The 27,848-nt window shown below is 41.6% G+C and overlaps 1 protein-coding gene across 1 annotated transcript in view; it reads right to left on the bottom strand.

Moving 5' to 3' along the window:
- The window catches only part of prkg1 (protein kinase cGMP-dependent 1), a gene marked incomplete at its 5' end in the record, with an annotated part of 91,787 nt that overhangs the window by 56,287 nt on the left and 7,652 nt on the right, over positions 1-27,848 (bottom strand). The window contains 2 exons of the mRNA XM_083687496.1: positions 10,265-10,378; positions 26,138-26,304. Of these exons, the coding sequence (XP_083543622.1) occupies positions 10,265-10,378; positions 26,138-26,304 (281 nt within the window). The remainder of the gene's footprint in view (positions 1-10,264; positions 10,379-26,137; positions 26,305-27,848) is intronic.

Here is a 27,848-nt window from a genome sequence, read left to right as displayed (position 1 = left end):
TTGGTTAATGTTGGGTTTGAGGAATGCTGTCTTCTTGCCGAATTCTCCCATGGAGCAGGATAGTTGGACAGAATACCCTCCTTGCCCACCCAACTGCCCTCTGTAACCTTAATTTACCCCAGGTCAACTCCTGGTTCAATCAACACACAAGGCCAAGAAGGACTAAGCATTTACACATTTGCCAAGACTCACCGTTTCAGTTTAGACAATTTCAGAGGCAACACATTTGACTGAAAATCTAAGTTACACAGATTGCACCTTTAAAGCTTCTACACAACACAGCACCATGTCCAGTGCTCAGGGTGTCAAACGGCTGGTCCAGTAGAGAATCAATTCTAAGACGACACACTCCTACTATCTTACTATGCCACCTTGTTATCGTTATTGGGGTTTTTTCTATTATTATTATAATATTGTTAATTGGGCCAGAAGTGGACCAGCTTACCTGGGCCACATCCATATGCCGACCAAGGTGTTGCCTTTTCATGGCAAAGATAAGGCTTAAGAATGGCAGCCAGAGCTGGCCCACTTCTGACTGTAATTTCACTGCTGACTGGGTGGGTTACAAATGTGAGGGAAAATGTTTAAAGAGCAGCCATCTAGACTTTACAAGGGATGATGGTTGTCCCTGCTTTACGAAACGCAGCAGGTCAATCCAAGACAAGGCCATGACATCTGGTTGTAACCTTGGATACAGGACATGACATTCCACCTGAATGAAGGGACTGGGAGATGGTAGGGCAAGTACCAATTAGCCCAGAATTCCTTTAGATGAAACCGATGGAAGAACAACCTGGTTGTCAATCTCCCTCAACAACTTCCAAGAAAAGGATTTATGGAGGAAAGAGGAGGCCCTCTTTGTATCCTTTATGACACGGTCCTTTCATAGGACCCAGGCAGGTTGAGGTGATTCGCAGGGTTCTGGTTTGTTTAGTCTTACAGAGGGAAGAGGGGGTGAAGAGGAGGGGTGCTGAAGGAAGTAGAGGGGCTTTTGACCATTCATTTGTTCATTCATGTATTCATTCATTATTTCAAAAAACTTCAGCACCAAAATAAAATGAAACATTTGTTCTTCAAATGCAGCCCACCTGCTAATCAGTTAGCTCCCCCAGAGCCTCCTTGCATTGGCACTCTCCTGCTGGTGAGTGTCTCCAGAGCAGAGCAGAGTGACTGAGTGTTGATTTAGCAGAGAGGACTATCCCCACGACAGGATCCCATCTCATTCAATTTAGCTTTGCGGTGGTCCGCACCAGCTCTTTTAGCGGTGACCATTCATTTGGTTCATTAGGAAACAAAAGCCACCAATCAGCTGGTTCTCTCCATCCCTTTTAGCTCAGCCAACAACAACAACAACATCTGTGTTGGGTTTCCTGTCTTTGTATGGAAATGAATGGTTTCATTCAGACTTCATGTAAATAGTTTGTTATTCATTGTACATTTCTAGTTTAATGTTAAAAACATTTATTTAGGAAAAACAAATATTCAAGCCAGGATTTTACAGGACAGGGAATGAGACAGTTTTACCGCAATGCATCAGACTACATGACTTACTAACAAACTTAGAGCGCCTTTATCTTCAAAGGGACCTTTAAGATCAAAAGACAGACACATCACAAACTTGAGATGACTTCAGACTGACATATGCAATTGAAAAAACAAAAACAAATTGCAGGAGCAACCTCTTGGTGATCCCTTGGTGTTACGACCAAGCCCGGTGGTCACAACAAAAAGGGGAGTCCACACATGATCAAGAGTTAAAGTAATATTTAGTAATTGAAAGGATAAACAATAAGAATGTAAGGTGAAATCTGTATCAATCAGTAGTGTGTAGTGTATGGATGAATGGAATGTGTGTTGTGGGATGTTGTATGATATGATATACAAAACAAAGAGGAACAAAACCAGAAACCAACTTGCCCGTGGGAGAAGAGAGACTAAAATGGACAATAGGGTTCACCATATAACGCCTGTAGGCCACACCTGCACGGGTGAACCACATTTGCCAACAACCCTCCCAGCCTGGCCCCCACTGGCTGCCTGAACCAGATAGGCAGCCAACAGGGAAACCAGCTGATAGAGAGAGAGGGTTGTCACACTTGGCAACAGTTTCTAAATAATACAGTAGTCAGACTCCCCCTCCCTTAACAAAGGGGCTCCATGCCTCCAGCTTGGAAAACTCTGCCCTCCAGCTTGCCTCTCCATCTCCCACCTCAGCAACCTTGGATCTAAAGGAGCACCTTTAAGAAGAGGAGATGGAGAGAGAACTAGGGAGCAAGAGACAGGGGGGAAAAAAAAAAATCTATGGCATTGGTGCATGACAAGGCATCAGCAAGAATGTTTTCTTTACCCTTAATGACGCATGTCTAAGTCATATGTCTGTAAGAACAGTGCCCACCTCATCAACCTCTGGTTGCGATTGTGCAAGGACCACAGGAACGTTAAAGGGTTGTGGTCAGTAAATACAATCAACTTAGTACCACTCGAGCCAACATACACATCAAAGTGCTGGAGAGCCCAAATTAGAGCTAGCGCTTCTTTCTCCACTACAGAGTAATGAAGTTGGTACTGATTGAACTCCTTAGAAAAGGAAGCGATAGGCCTATCCACCCCCTGTTCTGCCAAATCAGCCTGCAACAGGACAGCGCCTGTGGCAACATTGCTTGCATCTGCTTGAAGCTTAAAAAGCTCCCCCAAACAAGGAGCAGCACTGGTGCAGACCACAAGAGGGTCTTGATATTCTCAAACGACACTTGACACCTGTCCGACCACACATACTTTACTTGTGCTTTAAGCAGGTCAGTCACCACCGAGGAAAAGTTCTTTCAGAAGCTGCGATAGTAGCCAACCATACCCAGAAAGCGCATCAGCTCCTTCATAGTCATGGGAGGCGGACACTGCCTGACAGCTTCAACCTCAGCATGCACCGGCCGAACCACACCCTGACCAACCACTTTGCCCAGGTACGTCACTGTTGCCTTAGCGAAGACAACGCGATTCATCAGGCGTTGAAAAGTTGCCGGTGTATTGTGTAAACCAAAAGGCATTACTGTATATGAACAGTCCAGAGGGTGTAATGAAAGCACAAATCTCCCTTGCTCTAGGAGACATAATTCACAGTTCCTACCTGATCAACGCAATCTTCCATTTGCGGAAGTAGAAAAGAACCAGGCTGCGTAATGTTGTTAACTTTACGATAGTCTGTACATGGCCTGAAAGATGTAGCCGGTTTCCTGACTAACAGACAAGGTGAAGTCCAACTGGAACCAGAAGGTTCAGCAATATCATTATCCAACATATACTTTACTTCTGCATCTAAATGCTTACACTTGTCAGGTGAAACTCTATAGAAGCGCTGCCTGATGGGTTGGGCATCTCCAGTATCAACATCATGCTCAATTAGATGAGTATGTGAGGGTGCACCAGAGAATAACACAAGATAACTTTCAATAAGGTCAACCAACTCAGTACGTTTTGCGCAGTTCAAATGACCGAGAAGAGAATCCAAATTCTCCAATGTTTCAGAATTTTGCAACCTGCCTTTCAAAACCCCAAGACCAAAGGCTGAGCTCTCCTCATACACGAGTCTAAAGCAACTGTAAATGCAGAAAGTGCGGAACCAGCCCTAAGTGAACCCTCCCCCGTCTCAACTAAAGTAGTTGATAATAATAAATGATATATTATAATAATAGTTGATGCCAATGACCAAGCATAATATAGCTTCAACAAATTGACATGGATCAACTTTATCTTCCTGTGCTTAGGAGTTGATGTCATTTTGCTCAGTCTCCTTGCGAACAGACCAATGAACTTGGCCTGAAAGGGTGAACACACAATGGGCAACAATGCTAGCACTTGGTTACCACGACGATCATTAAGCCGCTTCATCTTAGCTTGAGCACTTCCAAGCCTCTCTTTTGCCATTTTAACTGCAGAGAACACTCTCTGCTGGAAACCATTTACATAATCAAGAAAGGTCTGTGGTGGCTCCTGTAACTTCCAACTCTCTTGTAGTGCAACTAGAGGGCCTAACACTGCATGTCCAAACACCAGATCATTAGGACTGAAACCTGTACACTCTTGTACCACCTCCCTAACTGCCAACAGCAATCACGACAAACCTACCTCCCAGTCACGATCAAGCTCTGTACAATATGCCCACAGGAGAGTCATCAGTGTTTGATGGAACCGTTCAAACACCCCCTGGGACTGCACATGATAGGTAGAGGACGGGTTGTGTTTAACATGTAGCTGTTTTGGCACCTGTGCAAACAAGAGAGGTGAAGTTAGAACCTTGGCTGCTCTGAATGACCTTGGGAATGCCAAATAGAAAAACTGAGCTGAAGCTTTCACCACATATCTAGTTATTGTGTGTAAGGGATAAAAGCAGCAGGATGCCCAGTAGTTTGACACACAATGGTAAGCAGATAGCTACTGCCAGACTTTGTGTTGGCCCATTGCCACACTCAATCAACAATCAAGTGCTCGAATGGGCGAACCACCGTAGGGATAGGACAAAGAGGAGCTTATCTGATTGATTAGGCTTGCCAGTCAACTGGAACGTGACATGTTTTAATGTAGTTAAACCCGGTCATACGTTTTCCTCACTTCCAAGTGTCCAGCCACATTGTGCTTGAGACCTCCCATGACAATCTGGCGAAGGTTTGAGCGGACTGCAATCTGCAAAATGGCATCACCTACAAAATTTGCAAATGCACCCATTTGCAAATTAATCCCCTCCTGAAGGAAGTAACCTTGGGCAGAACTCACATTAGCTGGTAATACTCCCTCAAAGAGCTCCTTCAACGAAGAGTCCAGCTGCTGTTCCATCATTAAATCCTCCCGAGAAACCGAGTGGAACTGTTCAGGGAGAAGCAAATCAAATTGTTCTGAAATAGGCAAGGAGTTGCCCAGTCACTGCATGGCACGTGTGACTGTACAAGCCGGGATGATAGGTTTATCTGGAGAGTCCTCCGACTCTTCTAGGACAGGGGCAACAGGGCTTTGCTGTGTAACCACATTAGGAAGTGGTCCATCAGCCCAAACCTGCACACCAGCCAACTGGTTCCCAAGAATATAATCAATACCTTCAACTGGTAGATTAGGCCGCACACCCACACAAACTTCCCCTTTTACCAACACTGAGTCTAAATTCAACATATGCACTGGAATAGGAAATACACATAACCCCATCCCCCGGATGAGTATGGAATCACCTGTTAGATTTAACAGAAAATGGCAACACAGTCTCACAAGATTCTGATTGCCACCTTTGTGTTGCTGCCTGCCAAAGAGACATAACCATCAGAAATGTATGCAGCATGCACATTTGTATGCAGTATGCACTTTTTGCTAACAGTCCTGAGACACATTACTAGGCCCCAGAGCTGTAGCTAGGCCCGAAAATTGCACTTTCGAGTTGCCACCATAAGTTTTGCTCTAGCATGGAGAACAGGGCACTCATTTTTCCAATGTCCCCAACCTTCACAGTAGTTACATGCAGCCCCATCAAATCTGGGAGAGCCCTGACCTGATGCAGCCCTTGAAAACTAGGTGTGCAGAATACTACCCGCTATGGGACATTTCAGTTTGACTTCTCGGGTCAGTAAAACATTTTTTTGTGGAGATCAGGACAAACTCATTCGCTAGGACAGCCGCCTCCCAAGGAGTGGTTACCTTGTGTTCACTGACACAAGTTGCCACACGCCCTGATAAGGTGTTCTTCAACTGCCCCCGAAACGCTGTCTGTAAGCCTCTGGAACCAATTCATAGGCCTTCAGCAGTGCCATTTTCACAGTTACATAAACCTTACAGACAGATGCACTAAGTGCTGCATATGCCTCTTGAGCCTTACCCACCAATACACATTGTAACAGTAAAGTGCAGTCTGCATCAGACCAATCCTGAGTTTCTGCTACTCTCAAAGAAATAAGTGTGGGTCATTCCCATTGAATTTAGGAAGCAACCGCAATTTGACACTCGTGTAATTTTGAGCAGCTCTTACAGGAGACCCCGCTTCCTCGTTAAGCAAATCCTCCTTGATAAGGTCTAGCTTCCTCCCTTCTAACTGTAATTTAGCAAACTCAGTTTTCTGTTTAATCTCCTCTAATGCAAGCTCACGGGTTTAATGCTCAAGTTTTAGCAATAACAGCTCTAACAGCTTTTTGTTGGTCAAAACTCAACCCAGCTTAACCTTCAACATGGCCTTCAAGCTCCCGTTCAATAGAGAACGACCACTCAACCCCATAATGATCTGCAATTTGAACCAACTGGTCTTTGGTGCAACAACCCAAAAGCTGTTCAGAAGGGACCTGAATAAAGTTGTTTAAATTAGCAGCCATCACCAATATTTTAAATATCATCAATTACTAACCTATAGTAATTAAACAATACAAAATGATGTCTAAAATAACAGTGAAAGTACATTGATTCAGTAAAAGACAACCATAACACAAATGAAACCTAATGAAACTAAAGTGAACGGGACCCTAGTCTTCGTGCAGGTACTGGCAGGGTACTTATGTACTAGCTCCATTAGAGTCAGAACCCCAAGGAAGTGCTCCCGAGGCAGTTTCTGCCAAACTGGGACCTCTACCTGCGGCCCCCGCTATACTAAGAAAACAAAACAAACTGACTGCTCTCCTAATGAGAGCAGCCACTAAACCTAACAGTAAACTAACTAAAGGCTGTCCTTACCAAATCAATGCACCAACACAAACACTTAGCTAGACACACAACAACCACTGGGGACAGCAAACTCCTCCACGTTTGGCAATCCAAACCAAAACCACAGGCAAACAAAAACCAATCGTGTGGTACTCTCAACCAAATGAAATAATTTCACAAATCCTTTTCTGGTCAGCCTAACAACCAACCCAGAGTGCAACCAAAAAAGCACTTAGCAAACTTAATTGTACCAAAACAAACTTACTTAACCATAAAACACTTTCGCTTTTTGACGAGCCCCCAAAAACAACAAGGGGAGTCCACACATGATCAAGGGTTAAAGTAATATATTTATTAACTTAAAGGATAAACAATATAAGAATGTAAGGTGAAATCTGTATAATGAGTACAGTGTAGTGTATGAATGAATGGAATGTGTATTGTGGGATGTTGTATGATATGAACAAAACAAAGGAACAAAACCAGAAGGCAACCTGCCCATGGGAGAAGAGAGACTAAAATGGACGATAGGGTTCACCATATAAAGCCTGTAGGCCACACCTGCACAGGTGAACCACATTTGCCAACGACCCTCCCAGCCCCACCCACACTGGCTCCCTGAACCAGATAGGCAGCCAACAGGGAAACCAGCTGACAGAGAGAGAGAGAGAGGGTCGTCACACTTGGCAACAGTTTAGAAATAATACAGTAACAGAGGACGAGCCTTTAGTCTATAAATGCTGTTGTCTCACAGGAACACATAAAGGCGATACCATGTGTGTACTCCGGGCACACCCAAAACAAAACTGCATGTTCTATCTCAAACAAATTCATGTAAAGCACGGGTTGAGTGGTAGCAACTCTATAGCCCCCGGTAGCCATTACATCAAGTCAAGGGCAGGAGCCAGAAGAGACTTTTAACAAAGCAATATGATAGGTTGAGACTGCTCTTTTACAGAGGGCATTAATCGCATATGAGGGGCGAAACACATTTTTTCATGGGACTCAGTGTACAGTGTATAGTCACGATGAAGACATCTCTATGGCAACAAGCTACAGTATTCTGCCGACATCACACCTGAATGAAAACTGGTGAGGGACAATAAATCACTCTCCAAAAACAAACCATAATACTGCTAATGGAGGTTATGTTTCAACAGTAGAAGAACAGATAGGAGAACAGAGACATGTCGCTGAACTAAACTTCTGCGATGTCAACTGGCTTTCACCCGGTAGAGCACCCTCTTTAGCTGTATTGCACATGTAATGAACACTTAGCCAGCAACATGGCCAACATCCTCTGAATGAGAAGTGTGATATGGACAGTATACTGATACAGGGGCGTAGGGGGAAAGGTGTGTCTCAAACTGTATGCTTTGAAAGTGCAGAGAGGCTACAGTCATGCATTATGATCGTTCTAAATCGACTGGAAATCTTCAGCTCACAAACATGGCATCATACTCCGAAAACTTTTCTCCTTTTACAAGTCAGTATAAGCTGGAGTCTCAACCCAAGCCAGTGTCTACAGCATCACATCTGTATTAGTTGATGGATAAGGCTTTTTTGTTTAATTGACCGTTTAGTCAGAGGATTGAGAGCAGAACACAAGACGAATTACCGCTCTAACAACATATGGACTAATAAAGCACCATTCCATTTTATTCCATTCCATTCCATGCTATTTTATTATATTCTATTCCGTTCTATTCTATTCTGCATTTGTCTTGAAGGAAGCACAGTGCTGCTTTTCTGGGTGAGTTTCTGAGGAGGCGTCCACCGGGATATCGCTTCTCATTTTTCATGCCATGAAGGTTTTTGATGTGCTCAATGTCTGTTTTCTGGTTTGTTTTTTGTACACATTCTTCATGGATAAAGATGATTATGTGCCGAATTGGTGTTATTTGAGACAGTTACTGTAGCGAGAATAAGCTCAAGCTTAAAGACTGAGAAGATTGTTTTTTAAAGAGGCTGTGCCAAATGTCTTATTTGAAACATTCCTAGCTCAAAGATTGAGAAGACTCAAGCAGCTTTTAAAAGTTTATTTTGGTTAAATTGGCTAATTGTTGATACAATGAGATCATGGTTTCTCCTGTAGTGTCCCTAGTGACTATTACAAACATGTTGTCGTAATTTGAATTAATGTATTTGTGTGTATACCCAGACTAGATGTGAATGTGTGGGTGTCCTCGAGTGGGTGTATTTCGCAATGCTTTCAGCCTTCCCGGAAAACTCTTTTTGATATATGAAAACAATTGAAATGGATGCTGCACATGAAATAGCCTAATCTGATTTTTTATTCAGCAACAGCTGCTGCCCTTACAATTTGCATCTGCTCTAGTGCCACTGAAATATACAGCTGTCACGGCAAGGGTCTATACAGCTAAAATAATGTCTGCCTTTGCTTTTGCTCATGTTTTGCATCAAATTGACTTCACAAAGAAGAAATAGCTTTGCCTTAAGGTGCACTTTGTATGAACAAATTAGCTCAAAGGGAATAGGTACACTGTCCCCTTTCTATGATTTATGATAGTGAACAGGTAAGAACAGAAGCTCCTCTGGGTAGATATGATATGTGCGTTCAAGGGCTTAGAAACCAATGATGAATGTTTTTTACAGAAGCATAAACAAGATCCTCACAGCAAAGAAAAACAAATCCTTGTGTTTACTTGGTTACCGATGAAATCGGGGAGGGGACTATGGATCGGTCTCTATCCGTTTGTACGTCCCAAACTTCTGTCCATTTGTATGTCACACTCTCTATCTCCGACACCACTGGGACAATTTGGACGAAACTTGGGTGAATGATGCTTCTTCTAGATTGTTTAGGGGTTTCAAGGTGACGCCGATTCATCTTGTGATGGTGCAGCTAAAGTGATAGATTGTTATTAAAAATGTCATAATAGGGTGCAAAGAGGAGAGCATACCTCAGATCATACCTTTTGGCCAATTGACTGTTTTCAAACACTACTGTTGAGTCCTTGGAAATTAATCAAATAAGCATTACAAGCTCTGGTAACTTTTCAGCCTACCTCAAATCCGTGGACTGCCTTCAAATAAACGCAAAGCTGTAGGAAGCAAGACTGATAATGAATCAAAAAAGCACTACACGTTCCAGTAACTTTTCAGTTTGAATAATTGTCACCAATTCACACAGGGGCGCTACATAGTTCCTGGGGGACATGTTTACTGTCTTTGTGAGAGGGAGAGTACCAGAATATCATGCCATGACAATTTTCTTAAATGATTCAAACAAAGCTGAGAAATGATAATCCCTTCCTTCCTACAAGGCTAGAAGGCCTGATTTGCTGTTTTGTTGTTGTTTTAAGTGGTTTTGCACCTGATATCTTCCAGAGGGAACACAACATCAATATTGGAACAAAAAGTAGGCAAAAATCTGGCAAAAATTATGAGATTGAACATTTTAAACATTTTGTGTTTGTAGCTTTGTCTGTTAATCCCCTCTGAAAAGAACAGTTACAAGTATAGTAATTGTCAAACCGAACTTTACTATGGTGATTATGGTGACTACTACAGTACATGGCGTTGATTATGGCGTCCAGTCTGTCTCTGTGTTGTGATGTGATGTACTATTCAGACTTACTCTTGACGGTAGCCGTCCTGGTGCAGTTGTAGAGGATGGCCAGCTCACCAAACACCTTCCCAGGCCCCATGGTGCACAGCTTCACACTCTCCTTCGTCACCTCCACCTTCCCGTCTGCAAAGGAAACGACAGAGCACACTTTTTAATCCTGGCTTGTTTGACACGGCCCATGGAAATGATCATGACAGGTTGGAAATGTAACGGTGCTACTTTGCCACGCCATTCCCCAGATTGGGCAGGGAACCAGGACTAATGCATTAGGATACAAGTCTAAATTCATTACTGTAACAAACACAAGCACTGGCTTTAGGGAGGAGATCACACCACAAGGTTTGGAGACTGAAAAATTAATGGGCAGCTCAGAGAAAGATGTGAAACTGGGAGAATTTTTTGGGGGGGAAAAGGGATTAGTAAAACAGACATTATTTTTAAATCATACCAAAGCAATGGATGGAAGGACATTCAAAGTATTTCTGGAATGTGACAGACTGGCTGAACGTCCAGCCGAAATGGGCACTTGATGGGTCTAATTTTGCCAAGTAGGCACTTTGCCAAGCACCAACAGGTCACAGTTTCTACACTATCACCAGCAGGAAGGCCTGTCCTCTAATCACAACAGACTGGTCCTTCCCCTGATCTCCTACTCAACAGAAGGAAGGAGAAGACCTCAACCTGCTATCTCTGACTGCTGCACTATCAAAACCAGCTCTCTCTTGAAAAATAGATTTTATCTCAATGAGACCAACCTGGATAAATAAAGGTTAAATAAAAATACAATTGTTTTACCTACAATGGTAGCTTTTCTAGCATTTTGCTTAACCGTTGTTTTGAGTTTCACAATGAGGGTTCCATAGTGTACTGAACATCATATATGTGTGAAGTAAGCGGAGCCATTCCTTCTGAGCACCTTGGGCGTTTCTGGTTACAAGCCAGGCGAGAGACTGAAGGCAAAACACTGTTGACCTGTTTTGATGGTACCTGCGGTGCGGCAACCACTGTTCCATGGAATTGATCCAAACACTGGATCTAAGCAAACGCAGTATGGAACTGACCCAAATCACCAGCCAGTATGGTTGGCTAGCCACTATATCAAGTGCAGAATGAAATATGTACAGAAATCGACTCGCCTTGAAGTTCTGATGTTATCTCCGAGTGCACGGCATACTCTTAGTAACGCAAATGTGGAAAATGTGTTGGAGGACGGAATAGGCTACGCTGGGTTTTGAAGACGACAATCTTAACACCTGTGACAGTAAAAAGTAATAGTCTTCACACTGAGGGAGTTATCTTGTCGCACCCGCCCCCTTTCTTCTCTCAAACACTTTTATTAGATATCCATCACCACCATGACAGCTTTATCATACAGGAGTGACAGCACAATATGAGAAATGGGGTGGAGGACATAAAGGACAAGAGGGAGAACTTTTATCTCTGAGGCACATCGGCAGTAAGTCCATGCAGTTTGGTAGTGGCGCATCATGGTTTTATATATATCAGTCATCATCATCATTTCCTGTCAGAGACCTTATGGTTCTTCTCTATCTCAGAGGGGCTTATTTCATTTCCCAATATCCTGAAAGGCTCGATATCCTGACACTCATCAATAGGGGAGGGAAGCAATCTTCCTCTTGTAAAAGATAGGCAGATAGAGTAGATAGGTCTTTAAATCAGACAGGTGTGTCAAGATTTTTCCACTGAAATGATTCCACAAAGTATACAGTGTCTTGCATAAGTAATGGGACAGTGTAGCATTTTTTTCTTATTTTTTCCAAAAGTTTGGATATGAAATCAAACAATTACTATGAGGTGACTATGACATCAAAATTAAAACACTTCTTATAGTCCCCCTATGTCAGGGCACTAAAAGTCATTGGACAGATTCATATAATGTCCAAATTAACCATTCATGTTTAGTATTTGGTCGACAATCTTTTGCATGCAATAACTGCCTGAGCCATTGACCCCACCAGATGCTGGGTATCTTCTCTGGTGATGCTCTGCCAGTCCTGTACTGCAGCCATCTTCAGTTGCTGTTTGTTTTGAGGTATTTCTGCCTAAAATCTAATCATTAGGAATTGAAATGCATGTTCAATTGGATTTAAATCTGAATATTGACTTATCCAGTCAAGAACTTCCCACTTTTTGGCTCTGAAAAATTCCCTAGTTGTTATTGCAGTATGTTTTGGGTCATTGTCTTACTGTATGATGAATTTTGAGGTATTTGCTTGCACTCAAGCAGGCAATATGTTTCTGTACACTTCAGAATACATTTTGCTGCTGCCGTCAGCAGTTAAATCATCAATTAAGACAAGTTAGCCAGTTTTAGTGGCATCTATACATGCCCTAACATTAACACCCCTCCACCATGTTTCACAGATGAGGTGGTATGCTGTAAATCTTTGGCAGATCCTTTCTTCTCCAAACTTTCCTCTTGCAATCCCACTGGTACATGATAATATTAAAAGGTCTTATCTGCCCAAGACCTTTTTCCAGGCCTCTGCATGTTTTTGAAGTACTTTTTAGCAAACTGCAACCTGACCATCCTTTTTGAGGATAACTAGTGGTTTGCACCTTGCAGTGAAGCCTTTGTAGGTTGGCTGGTGACGTATTCTGCAGATGGTAGTCTCTGACACATTCACTCCTACCTCCTGAAGAGTGTTGCTGACAGTTGTTTTGGGGTTTCGAGTGCTAGAATCAACACCATTTCTGAACGGTGTTGTCATTTCTGAACGGTGAAACCAATATGTACACAAAAGTTAAGAATAAAAAAAGCTAAGAATCTCTACTTTAACCTCATAATAATTGTTGCCAAAAGCTTCACTGTCCCATTACAAGCAGGACACTGTATATGTTTTGTTTCGTATTTTGGAGAAATGAGACCCCTGCGCATACAAAGAACAGGTTGGCAGCACTTTGGGGAGTAATGAAAGTATATATTATCCAGTCAGTACAGAATGGACGAACACTGGTCAGACATGAGCCAACTGAGTTGAAACAGGGCAGAAAGGTAGACAAAGCTAATATCAAGGGCATTACAGTACTATACAGTCCATAATTCTCATAATACCATCCCCTTTTCAGGAGTACACAACACTTACTAAGACAATGGCTGTTGGTGACTGTATTTCCTTTTAAAAGTGCTTCTATGTGTGTCATAATCAGGGCATACGCTCTCTGTAACAAGACCGGAGACACAGTGGAGAGTGAGACACTAAAAGCATTTAGAGCTGAGTGATCCATAAACAGTCCTAGTACTCTGTGTGGGTTGCACATGAAAAGAGCCAGGCGCCTGGCTGAGAGTCTGGAGATGCTCTCACACACACACAAACACACATACACACACACACACACACACACACACACACACACACACACACACACACACACACACACACACACACACACACACACACACACACACAGAAAGAGCATCCCACAGAGCTTCACAGAATGCCCCTGTGGAAACCCCAGAGAGAATCACATCATAAAGTGGCTGCTATATTCAGAGAGGTTCATCTAGAAGCAGCATGGATCGATGGGCCCGGCCCTTCATACTCACAGTGTGCAGTCAGACATGCACTTCTTCTGAACCCCCCTAGCATCGCCACAACAACCAGGCAACACCATGGACCAATCATCGAAGAGATACAAGCGGGAGGTGACGTGGCATGGGACCACTATCTTATTACCTTACAATGCAGTGCAGTCCCTTAGCTACCTTGGTGGGGTGTTATCAGTGTAGCAGTGGGGAAGGTGTTCATGGGGGCTTAGGAGGGAAAATTAAACGGTCTACGCGGTGAGATGTGTGCAGTAAGTGTGGATGCTTGGCCGTGTGGTTGGCCGCGTGTGCGCGTTGATGTGGGACAGTTATGACATGCCTCACTTCTGCCTGATCGGGGCTTTAATAACCATGGGTGGTTTAGCTTTAGGTACGGTACATTCATTAAAGTATATCCACCAAGTGAAGGTTACCATCAGTTAATAAATCATCATAAGCAGGAAAACGCCATGCCTCATTTCATGCTCCTAGCAACTGGTTTTCATGGGATCCCAGATACAGGATGTACAGGGATGTTAAATCACTCTGGACTGTTCTTACTGTATGTTTCAGATGTCTATTTTATTTTATTATTCTATTGTCACTTTATTTTGTTGTTGTTGTTTGTGATGTGAGCTGCTGTAATGCCTTAATTTCCCCTCGGGGATCAATAAAGTATCTATCTATCTATCTATCTATCTATCTATCTATCTATCTACTGTACAGGATGACTTTAAAGCCGGACCGAATGTTGCATGTTGCTTGTTGTCCAATCATGACAAGGCACTGGTGAAGTGTGCCACAATTGTGTCATAATTACAAAATTACACTGATTGGCGCAATTTTGGCAAAACGTGGGTGAATAATGTGTCTTGCCATAGAGATCCAGTGTAACTTTTCAGTACACTTGCTTTAAAATAACGTGAGGTTTACAGGATAAGGGAATGGAAATACAACAGAGATAGGATCAGGACCTATGTCTGTTTTGCATACATGCAAATTAAGGTGAGCCTATCTATTCAAACGATGGATAGAGCCACAACAACAATGACCTAGTTGGCTGAAAATAAACCAACAGTTCTCTTGAATGGGGTCAGTGTCCTGCAACTCTGTAACTGCTCTGTATCTGCCAGGTGCCTATGACACATGTTGGCAGATAGTGTAATGATGATTTAAGACCCTGTATCTGCGGGTGACAGCCTGAAAGTTTTACCAAGGTCCTGGTAGCCATGTCTTCAGAGTGTCTTGGCAAACATCTATATGCACAATATACCAATAGACATTATATACCGTTTACTATCAGTAGGGCCAGGACCCGACCAGGAAAAACGTTGTCCCTGGATTTACACTATAACTATCTATCATGATATTCTTTGGCCAAGAGGTTTTCCTTGCCAGGTCACATGGTCAGAAAAAACTCCTGGCCCTAATAATAATTCCATCCGATGTATGACATCACTGATCTGGGCACCATGAGGTCTTTAATCAACCTTGTAATCAGCATGTGTAACATCCGTCATGCTGCCACAAACAGTATTGCTTCCTCACACTCCGAGCCCACACAAATCTCAAACCCGCGTCCTCTGTATTGCCAACACACGCAACCACCTTGAGAAATACCCGATGTTAGCCAGCTACGCAACCGAAAAGCTAGCAATTCGTTGGCACCGGTGGGGGTAAACATGAGTTTACTATCTCACCTCGGTGACACATGTCACAAATGTATGATGTCTGTACCTAACCTGTCACTTTTTACCACACTTTATTGTTCCCTGTAGATTCAGTTGTCTTAGTGGTTGTATGTACGATATGCACAATATTGATTTATTGACGATTTGCCATGGCCTTTTTCATCTGTTAAATCAATTCAAGCAATAGGCTGTTGGTGTTGAAAACAATTCAACTGGAGGAAAGTGAAGGAATGATAAAGAGTGATGGAATATTACAAACATACCTATTCAGCAAGCTAAGGTACTAAGCCAAAGAAACTGTCACACCTCAAACTAATTTCCACACTCTTCTATGTGAAATCACACATATTACATCAATACACAGACAGAAATTGAGACACACAGCGAATCTTATGTGAACTAATGTTACCAGAATTGCTTAGTCAGAGTGCTACAGCTGGCCCAGCCTCACACATGCACTTCTGGTAATTTCCACGCTGATGCCAATGTTCCTTTTTATCATAAGAAGTCCTTCATAGGAATTGGCAGTTAAACGTAACAGCAGCATATCTGCATATTAATTTGAATGTGTGTCCTCTTCAGTGGCATTTGGGTGACAACTGTCACAACTGTCAGAGTACAAGGACTTTTCATTTATACTGTGTCTACAACAACATCATTGAATCAGAGAGAATTTAGGGAATACTGTTCTTCCTGCCTTAAAAATATATATTATATGATATAATAATAATAATAATAATAATAATAATAATAATAATAATAATAATAATAATAACAGAAGATTATAAATACTTTGTCAAGCATCATATACAATACATGTACAATACTTTATAAAAGGTTTATGAACTCGTCATACAGTCATGTAGATTGATTCACAAATTATGCATATCAGCGATTTGACAAGCATCTACGCGGGCCTTATAAAGGGCTATTGAAGGCTTGAAAGAGAAAGTGCTTGAAGTCATTTAAAATGCAACCCTTTGTTTAAAGTGCAACCAATAAAAAAAACATAATCTGGTGGGATGTCTGCAGCCTAAAGCATTCTGTAATAGCATTTAAAACAAATAGTCATAATGGAAACCTCATATGCCAGATGTTCAAATGTCAAACATTTCAAATGTCACGTTCATGCGTTATTCCCAATGAGCCCAGTCTCTAAATTACCTTTCAGAGGATAATGGCATCCATTCAATAAAAAACAACATGAAGATGACGTCACGGTGGAGTAACATTCTCACAATTGGATGTCTGCACACATCAGAGACCCGAATTAAATCAATTTACTGAGCTCCTTCTCTGCAGTCAAATGGCTATTAAATCCACTGAAAGCCCCCCTGCTATTCTAAAGCCATGTGAAGAAATGTGGGGGTGATTTAATTTATGGAGAGGAAAGAATGAAGCCAAGAATGTTTTCCTCAGGTAAGCAAAGCAGGATGAGTAAATCTCCTGCTGTCAGTTCAATCTCAATTGACTGTCAGTAGGCAGTTTTCTTAATTTAGATGACAAGTAATTTGCACAAAAGGCCAGGTCTATAGCTACAGAGGCTAATTTGTTGTTGAATGTACATTATGATGACATTTCTTCTCTTCAGTGACAACCTGTCTTTAAGCCCTCTCCTGCCCATGACTAGATGTGGGTTGATCTACAAAGCTGTGTCCTTTCGGATGGCTGACAAATTAACTATCAAAGCCAAGGGCCACTGAAATGTTATCCTCAAGTGCTTGTGTAAAGCTAATGTCATGGACATTCTCTACATATAAGATTATCTTATCTACACTGTAACTAAGCCCCACTTTTCCACTGGTTTCTTTGTAAACCTGTCTAAGTAGCACGCCAAATGTATATCAACCACTGAATAGGCAACAGCTGCATATTTCATTACCAAGTCATTTACATAAAGTGCACAGAGAAAGGAAAATGTAATTTATGAGTGTTATGTTTGTTAATCCACTGATGGATGATGACTTTAGTCTCAGTCTTGTCACACACTGAATGCATAGTTTATTCATGTTAGACCCCGCCAGAGGCAAGTAGAAAAAATAATTAGGAAAAACTGAAATCATACCTAGCAGGCGAAGGATCATTATCTTTAATTACTCATTTATCTTACATCCTGCTTATTGACTAATGACTTCCGCTTCCCATAAACAGACAGGCATATCTGATATATGAACAATATAATACCTCTATCATAGACAAATGCAGAGCTAGAATCAAATAACTGCAACAACTGCGGTCTTTTTAAAAGTATTTTGTACTAATGTACTAGATTCCTTCCCACTGATTGGAAAAGAGCATGTTTATTGAAAAACCAGTGCAATGACAATGGGAAAACAATGGAGGAAATGGGGAGGATAAGAGTTAGGGTTTAATCAGTTTACAGAGCTACAATCATAAAAGAGAAAGTGAGTGTATTTGGCCAGAGTTGGAAATTACAGTTGAACACGCTAAATGCTTCATCTCCATCAGCCGTGAGTCTGCTTTCAGGTATTTGCAGTAGGCCAATGCATTAAAGCTACATAAGACCATTTTAGAAACGATTCAGATAAAGTCATTAGTCAGAAACTCATTAGTCTGAAAAATGAAATTGCCTGGATACTGCAGAATAGGCTAAATGAAAGAAGGATTATACAAAGCAAATGAGTGTATGCATGCTAGCGTGGATAGAACAATTTTCCCTCTCTCTCTCTCTGATCTTCCCTCTGTTTAATGTTTACTTTCCTCTAAAGCCCCGCAAACCAAAGTTCAGGGGTATACTTAACATGGACCTCATGACCTGGAGTATCAGAAGTCAGTGGAGAACCTCAAACTGCTGAACCATAGACGGCCCATCATTCTGGGTACACAACGGGGAAACATGGCATTGCGGATAGAAAAAAGTAATCAGGGAGACAGCACACGGATCATCTGCACTGCTTGTTTACATACCTCCTCTCTGACAGTGGAGCAGCCAGGAATATCAAGTAACCTTATACACTGCTATTCCCAACGATTTCTCTATAAACCTAAACTTACCAACCTAAAGAGTTGTCGTGCTGATAAACTTTCTCCCTGGTTATTGTTACTGTGCACAATGCCATGTTTCCCCCATTTACGAGGAATGATGGGCCAGCCAATTCACAACTGCGGAGGGCAGCTTTAATGAGACACTCTTAACGGGGCCCCATCTCCAATGTGAGGACAAGTTACAGTCCATGTCTTTGGACCCCCTCTCTACATTAGTAGTGTCTGCCATTGGCCAAGCCCACTTAATTGACACTTGAGTGTGGAGAGCAGGGTCTGACACTCTGAACCTGCCAATTAAAGCCTCTGAGTTGGCCTCAACAGTAGCAGCAGGCTGGCAGGGGGGGCTTGGGGATTAAAGACAGCCAGCATTCCAACCACTTCTACACTTAAATTCCACCAGGTGCCATAACACAGCCCACAATTCACTGTTGGACAACATTTTTAATAGCTTTTTAAATAAATAAATTAAATAAAAACATGGGCTCTGGGTGAAATTTCATGGTTGAATTCACTCAAATGGACAGTTATGGTCAGAGGTGGTTGGCTGGCAGGGTTGTAAAGAGCATACCAGCTAAAACCCCAGCTAAAATGATTCAAAAGCAGGTATTTTGAGTATTCAGCCAGCCATTTAAAAAATATATCTTATCCCATTGTATTTTATCTCACCTTGTTGGGGAAATCCTTTGCAGAAAGAAGCTACAAAGGGGTGGAAACCCACTTGAAATGATTGAAGCCTGACGCTTGGACAGGGCTAAAAAAAAAACTGAATTAAGTTTTTCCTCCATTTTCTTAAATGTTGCAAGGCAGCATAGGCAACAACTCTTCGTAAAATAGTCCCAGTCGGAACAGGTGACACAACAATAGTTCCTTTTCTATCCTACCTTTTACCACCCCATACTGGTCAGGTCTCTGCTTGACAGCAGCATTGTCTGTCAGTCTTCGTTGAGTTTCTATTTCGGAACCTATTCTTATCCTGAGTGAATCAAGACACATCTATGCCTCTACACACAGGCTGTAGGTCAATCCTCCCAGTATAGTAATGCAGGTCTTTTAATGTTGTATAAATGATCTGTACTTTTTCCTCAATGTTAAAGTATATTCCATTTTGTTCGATTTTTAAAGCTTTATTTATTCAGGGAAACCTGACTTAGACCAGAGTCTTCTTTACAGCAGAGTCCTGATTTAAAATAGATCAAAGTACAAATTAATAAAATAAAACAAACAGACATACAATACAAAAAGCAGTTACAAACAGCACACTACAACAGTTTACATGAATACACATGTATAAACCTCCAAGAACAGATCCTTCACTAAAAACTTGAAATGACATACAGGTACTAGAGTGGCCGGTTTTAAGGCATTATGTAGGTCATTCCAAGTTCTGGGAGCACAGTGACTAAAAGCAGTTTTCCCCAATTCCGTACAAACCTGTGGAACCTCAAGAGTTAACCAATCCTGAGAACGAGATTGGTAACTTGTATGTATACATTCTTATGCTTCAATAAGTTTAGGGAAGCTGTGAGTTTATGCAGTAGGGATTTGCACACAAAAAGAGAGTAATGAAGTGATCTATAGGACTAACAAGGTCCAGCCGACCATTTGATAAAGGATGCAATGATGAGTATTAAAACTATCCTGTGATAAAGCAAAGGGCACTACGGTAGATGGTATCCAAAGTGTTGGTAATAGCTAGGCTAGATAGGTACAGTATAGAGTGCAATTTAGACAGTACATTATCACATTTACACTCCACACCTGGGGAAGTGGACAGTTGAGTCTAGGACCTGGGGCAGAAGGGGCAATGACGAAACTGGTGCCCGTAAGTTTCTCAAAATCAAGCAAAGAAAGTGTCTGCACCCTTCTACAATACGCCATTTACATAGTAAGAGATACAAAAATAGAGATTTGGTTAAAAAAACGTTATACAGCATGACTACACAGGTATAGAACAATTTAATCTCGCGTCGTCATACCTCATATTCACACTGTTCTCACGCCTCCTTTGGAGGTCTGGAGAAATTGTTATTCGCCGATTCTGTTTGAATGGAGGTCACATTTTGATTGGCTTTAAGTAGAAGAACAACAGCCCTCCCCTTTTTTGTTACTCTTAAAAAGAGCAAATTAGTCAGTGTTAGCCAATCAATTTAGATAACATTGCTAAAAGGCTAAAAGGCTCTTTTTTTAATTGGACCTTGCTGAAGTTGCTTGATTTTTCCTGGAATTGTAATTCGGTTGTTGGAACACTAGCCGCCTTGAGCCAGTTCTTGACTTGTTGGGAGTGTGGCAATCGTGTTACAGGTCTCCACCCCTCACTAAAGACTTTCTGTCTTAAACTTCCCCAGGCTTTCTGAACAAGGTGAGAAGAAAGACTGGGAGCCAAGGTTAAGAGCCTAGGTTAAGAGTAATTTAACGTAGAAGGTACCCATTTTCCTTTCATCAAACACAAGTCTGCTTCCACTCCTCAATATGTCTTCATTCTCTACAGTTAACAGCCTCTCATAACCCTTCAAACGTCCTCAGGGGCTCTCAATACTCTCCTACCCTTCCACCTACTAAGATATAATGAGGTATAAAGACTCTGTGAGGGAAACAAATTAGGCGGCAATGCAAATGTTAAAATGGTATAACCTGCATGCCAGAACAACAATCAATAACCGCTTAAGTACCAAAATAAAAGAGTCCTTTGCATGCTAACCACAAAGGAGATGATGAGCACCTCCATTAAAGCTGAGTCACACTCACATCTGTGCATGGGATGTGTGCAGCATTCTCTTCTCAGACGGGCTTCATTTGCATATAAATTACACATTATTTTCCTGTATGCATTGGTGCTAAGGGTGTATTGGCAGAACAGTTGAATTTCAATGGAAATATTTACTATTGACTCCACATGTGAGGAATCCATTGAGAATGTAATTGTTTACTTTGAAGAGAAGATTTATGGGTTCAGCCCTCGCTTTGAGAATCCCTTTGACTTTGAATGTATCACAGCCCTGAAAAACCAAGATGTCAGTGTAAATGTCCCTCCGTAGATTTCATAATATACCTTGTCTTTTGCCCCGGTATTTGATTGCATCACTTAATACACAACACATAAGTATGTGGCACTTACTACGGTCGGTTAAATCAATAGTAAGATAGGTAGATTTTCCCTCCAATAATTCAGCTTTATACAACACTTACTTCAAAAGCTCTGTTTGTGCAGCATATCTTGTTTTGGAATGCAGCACACATACACTGCAGATATTCTACTGTCATAATCGTTCCAAAAAGTCACTCTAGGAATGCTCCTTAAAAGGGAGGAGACAAAGGACAGACATCTAACGACATGGAACAGAGGGTGGGACTCTTACCAGACAGTCAGACAAGCATGGCATGAAGAGGACGTTTTAGAGTAGGAAGGGTTGGGGGGCGCAGGGAGCCAGGGGAATCGTACACTGCTCTCCTTGTTGAGAATTAATTGAGAATTTGAGAATTTATTTATTTACTGAATCTCTGGCTTAGATTGGATTTCAGACTACACACCGTCATAGCAAATTATTTATTACAAGTAACAACCTGGCTTTTGTAAGGTGACAAGGCATTGATACTTTTAGTTAATGGAACACAGCAAGGGTGCGATCAGATTAACTCATGCAATTTCTCATGTTCTGCAAGCCTACATCGAGCCAATTCAGTGTGCGTTTTCCTCAGTACAGGAAATGATATCAACATGAAAACCAAATTAATGCAAGGATTCCAATAGGACTTCTCTAATACATATCTCCATATTCATCCATGAGTCATATTTGCATCAACAGCTCTAAATATTTACATTGATGAGTCTATAGAATGAAAAGGTTCCACTTCAGCAGCATGGGTTTTTGTATATGGATGTAAATAGAATATAGTGCCAAGGATGAGCATCCAGCAGGTTGCTATGCAACCAAATCCATGTTGAGAACTATTTGGCGCATTTTGGATTATGACTATTAAAACTGTTACTTGGCTGGTTTATAGAGCCCATATCCGCTGCATCTGTGCCATTCTAAAAACAGAATTGATGAGTTTCACAGGGTCCTATTAAACACACACACACACACACACACACACACACACACACACACACACACACACACACACACACACACACACACACACACACACACACACACACACACACACACTCACACACACATGCACACAACACCACCACCAATTATAGCAGCCTGTCATTGCCAGTATCTCTTTTTAGGGGTAATTTCCACGTCCTGTTTCTTTCTCACATTATACATTTGGAGTCTGTCCGTGAGTTTAACAGCCATATAGAGACGCCTGTGAAAGGCAGAGAATGTTTATCGTAGTCTGAGACACAGAGGGGCCCCCAATTGTCAAACTCTCAGATACATAAATGTGAGTATTTACATACTATCCACTTGATAAGATGGCTCAGTACTGAGAAAGAATACCAATGTGTCTCTCAATAGTTTAGCTGTGTACAGAATCCAGTAGCAGTCCTTGGGAGAGGAACAGCGATAACCGGAGCATTTCTGTCCATAAATTATTAATTGACAAGATTGATATTAATTCCTAATGCTCCACACAAGCAGAAAGATGAGCCTGCTCAGCCTTGACCAACGTAATGGCTGGAGGACTATTCCCACAGAGAACAGTGTGTCCATGTCAGAGGTGGGCCCATTGGAAATACATCATTAGTCAAGGACTAGGCTATGGATGTGATAGCTTTAGCTTAGCTCTCAGGGATACCATTCAATCCTCACAATGATTTATACAACATGGACCTCATTAATGAGTTGAATAAAAGATCAAAGTTGAATTGCGTTTGGACATTTATGCATATGTTAATGAGAGTATGTTCGGTGATAGCACTGTGTGTGTGTGTGTGTGTGTGTGTGTGTGTGTGTGTGTGTGTGTGTGTGTGTGTGTGTGTGTGTGTGTGTGTGTGTGTGTGTGTGTGTGTGTGTGTGTGTGAGAGAGAGACTCATCAGCTATGGTGGGGAAATGTGTGAAAATTATTCTGCATGTAAGACATCTACATCAACAACAAATCATAAATCATATTCCTATCGCTAAAATTACAACCAAGCAACAAACATTAATGGGCCATCACTGCTAAATAATTTGAAACTGCCAGAGGAGATACCACGCTTGGTTTCCAACTCTGCCCAGGGGGCCCGTGCTGTGTGAGTGTCACTGAAAAAGCATGTTCATTTTAGCTGACCCATTTTGTGCTCTGTGCCTGCCAACACCACACTGAGCGAGATACCCTACTGTTAAACTATCATTACCAAACTAAAAGACCACTTGTTCAAAAAAGGTGTGTGTGTGTGGATAAATATGATTATTACTGTTTGAAGTGAATTTAGTGTGAGCAGACAAACCAAAAATACACAGCTATCGGTATGTCATACAAACGCACACATCAAAGCACTGCGGTTGACGGTTAAGGTTTGTCGATACAAAATACATCTCATGAGAAGCAGCCTGGGGGAAGCCGACACAGTTAGTCCATCAGTAGCAAATGAACCACTCAACTGGCACAGCAAGACTCCCTCAAATAAAACACAATACTCTCGACTTCAGTAAACTCCACTTTTTCATTACCTTTTCTCAGATGTTACCATTGAGTATATTCAGAACAGAAACTCTGTGGGGCACACTCTCAACTTCTCAAGGTGAATGCTATCAGAAAGGAGACGTAGTTCCCTAAGGATCTATTTGTCCTCCTATTACAGATCCAATGATCTCTCATGCCACCATCAACAGCGACACCTTGAACCCCATCAAAGCATTGTTACCTGTTTCTGGAGCACTGGGCGCATGGGACTCAGATTAGGGTATTTGTCTTTCTTACTGGTAATCAATAGAGAAATGTGGCTCAATGACAGCTCAAGCCAAAGACGGGCCTCTCTGAAATCAGCCTGAGCATCTTTCCCAGGTCCACTCTAAACTCAGGGGAATACAGCGGAATACTGATGAGTCCTGTAACAAACACAGTTTCTGAGAACTTCTGGTGCCGCCTTGAGAAAAAGGTTTTCTCTGTTATAAGTGCATAAACGATGTTGTCAGAGTGAAACAATGTTGTCGATTGCTAAGTCTGTTAAGGAGAGATGATAAAAGGAGTTTCAGGAAGATACTAGTGGAAATTGGCATATTCATCCTCATTTCAACTGTAAGAGAAATTGTCTTCTGCTACACTGAAAACAAACTTTTCCTCTGAAAAAATGGCATTTTTGTTTAAATATCAACCAGTTAGATGCACAGTTGGATATAAACTGTTTCAGTTCACTTTATGAAGAATATAAAACTAACAGCCATATAGAGACGCCTGTGAAAGGCAGAGAATGTTTATCGTAGTCTGAGACACAGAGGGGCCCCCAATTGTCAAACTCTCAGATACATAAATGTGAGTATTTACATACTATCCACTTCACAAGATGGCTCAGTACTGAGAAAGAATACCAATGTGTCTCATTAGTTTAGCTGTGTACAGAATCCAGTAGCAGTCCTTGGGAGAGGAACAGCGATAACCAGAGCATTTCTGTCCATAAACGTAATGCTGTTGGTGACAGCATTATTAATTGACAATATTCATATAAAATCCTAATGCTCCACAGAATCCGAAAGACGAGCCTGCTCAGCCTTGACCAACATAATGGCTCTCAACCAATGCAAACAGGGTGCACAGTTATATCAACCAGTGCAAACAGGGTGCACAGTTAGATATAAACAGTTTCAGTTCACTTTATGAATAATAGAAAACTGCTAATGGACAAACTTGATTTTAGCAGAGCATACACAGGGTCCAACTAGAGTACATCCTCTACATCTCCTTTAAACAAATCTATGTCGTAACACACCGGTAAAGCCCAGCTGACACCCATCATGACAAGTTTCTGTACTCTTTCCCCCATGGCCATGATGGGTTCACTTCCTGTGTTCATTAGGAACTCATCTCACCAGGAAAAGAGAGGGGTGGGTAATAGGTTATTGGAAGACCACTTAGTCATTGCAGTGGAAATGCCTGGGTCAGGCACCGCGTCTGACACTGTCCTCAGATGTGTTCTTGGCCAAAACACTGGTGAAAAACCTGGTTAAAGATCCAGCAAGCAGATTTGAGTTTTAAAATACTGCTACATAGTCATGGAAAATAGCAATAGTGATAGCGATCGAGGAATGAGATTGGCTGATGAAAAAGTGGGAGTGTTCAATGTCCTTGAGTGTTGTACACAAAATCCTATTCTGGTAAAAACCCAACTCTTTTGTTCATGATAACTTTCACCAGCGAACGATTCCCTTCACTTCTACACATCCTTTCCCTCTGACTTCCGCTTCTTCAGCGTGCTTTTTGTTATTCATCTTGGCAGTCGTTGCTAATGATAGTAAAGAAGTATGATGAAACCAAATGAAACTTAAGCTGACCAAATCAAAATATGAAAAATATCAACCCTACCCTTTCCATTTGAAGCCCCACCTCCACAACATCATGAATCGTCCAAAGGGTTAGTGTTAAAATCTGACTGAAAAGTACAGTACTTAACCAGATGATCTATGATCTATTTTCTCTTCTAATCATAGTGATGCAAATGAGTCTGACCCAAAGCCTAGAGAGGAGGAGGCCTCACAAATGCTTACCTTCCATGACATAAACCAAAGAGCCCACATCCCCTTCTTTGATAATGCAACTATCTTTTCCGTATTCAACAGGGTACATGCAGTCCACAATCTCCTGGATCTGAGAGAGCTCAAGGTTCTTCATGAAGTCATTGTCCAGAATGGCCTCCTTGATTAAGTCCTTGGACCTGTGGATGAAAGGAGACAAATAAGAACAGTTGAACAGAGTTGTGTTTGTAACAGAGTTGTTTTTTGTTGGAGGACACAAACACTCCATTCAGGACAATAAGCAAACGGCACAGTACACATGAGTCATCAAAACAGTCTGTAAAAACCATTTGAGACAGATTGCTTCTACATACTGAGTGTTCTGTCTATAAGAACTTCTATCTCTATAACAACCATTTGAAAAAGAAGTTTCAGAGAGAGAGAGAATGAGAGAGAAAGTGAAAGAAAGAAAGAAAGGAAGAGCGAGATCCTCTGAAGTGCCCCGTAACCAATCATTTGAGGTGGAAATCACGGTGTGTCTCCCAGGTGTGTATATAGAGACAGTCTTATCTGTACAGCAGTCCCCCTGTATGGGATAACTAGCTGTATGGATGACAAGTTATTTACGACACTGCATTTACCTGGGGGACCTTGCTATGACTACTCACTCAGGACTGCCAAACCTGGTCCAGTAATTGAATGAAAGAACTGGCTTAAAAGTACCCCCAATACACTGTATCATAATCATCATATTATGTGCTGATAATGAAGAAAGTAGTACATTAAAAAATCACAAGGCCTTATTATTTGCAATTGGCTATAATGTAGTTTTGTGGAGGTTTTAAAATAGGGCATCTGCTCTGCTGAATCATGATTGAGCCACCAGACGATTGCTGCCCTTAGGAGGTGAAGAGAAGCGAGCAAGAGAGATTACACACAGATACAAGGCATTAAACTCCATGCCACAAGCAGCAGTTACTAGTAATGTGTGGGTCCACTGTGTCAAGATAAGGCTTCTTGTCTGTACTCAGAATGATGTTACTATCTACTTTTAGACCAGTTTTGAATCCAGATCAACTTTTGATAGCTTTGTTTTCTCTTCCCAATTACCCGGAAGACCCCCACATGGCACAGTTAAACGCTGTCAGATGGTGCTGTGAGTGCAATGTGTGTTGAAATGAGTTCCAATGCAATCAGACACTTTGGAGATACAGCTCAGCATTTCCCTTTCCCTCAAGTCTCATCGAGAAAGTGCATAAGGTATTTGAGTTTGCGTTGGAAATGTTAGCCTTCATTCATATTCTTTCCATAGAGCATACAATACTTCATTTAATTTAATACTTAACATTCTCTGTCTTCTTTTTGTCTCAGGTTCTTTTTCCCAAATCATGGTCATCCTTTATCACTTTTTGACCCAGTGACTTGGTATTACATAATACAGTACAAACATACCCAAACCTCCTTATCGTTCAACCGTAGTATCTGGATGTGAAAAATCACATTGACAAAAAGATATAGAAAACTGTTCTCCTATGTGATCTCTTCTTCATAACCTACCCAAAAAACGTCAATTCCAAACGCCAACTCCTTATCAACAACAGCATGACAATCAAATATCACATCTTGTCCATGTAGTTTGTGTTTGTGCAGAGGAGCACTAAATATAGTTCATGAGAGCTTTCATTACTACAAACCCTCTCCTCATTACCAGTATATCAGAGAACCAGTTGTGATTGTGCTGTGC

Source organism: Argentina silus, assembly GCF_951799395.1.
Source record: "Argentina silus genome assembly, chromosome: 16".
NCBI lineage: Eukaryota > Metazoa > Chordata > Actinopteri > Argentiniformes > Argentinidae > Argentina > Argentina silus.
Note: the sequence above shows the minus strand (reverse complement) of the source record. Positions and strands in the feature narration are given on the sequence as shown.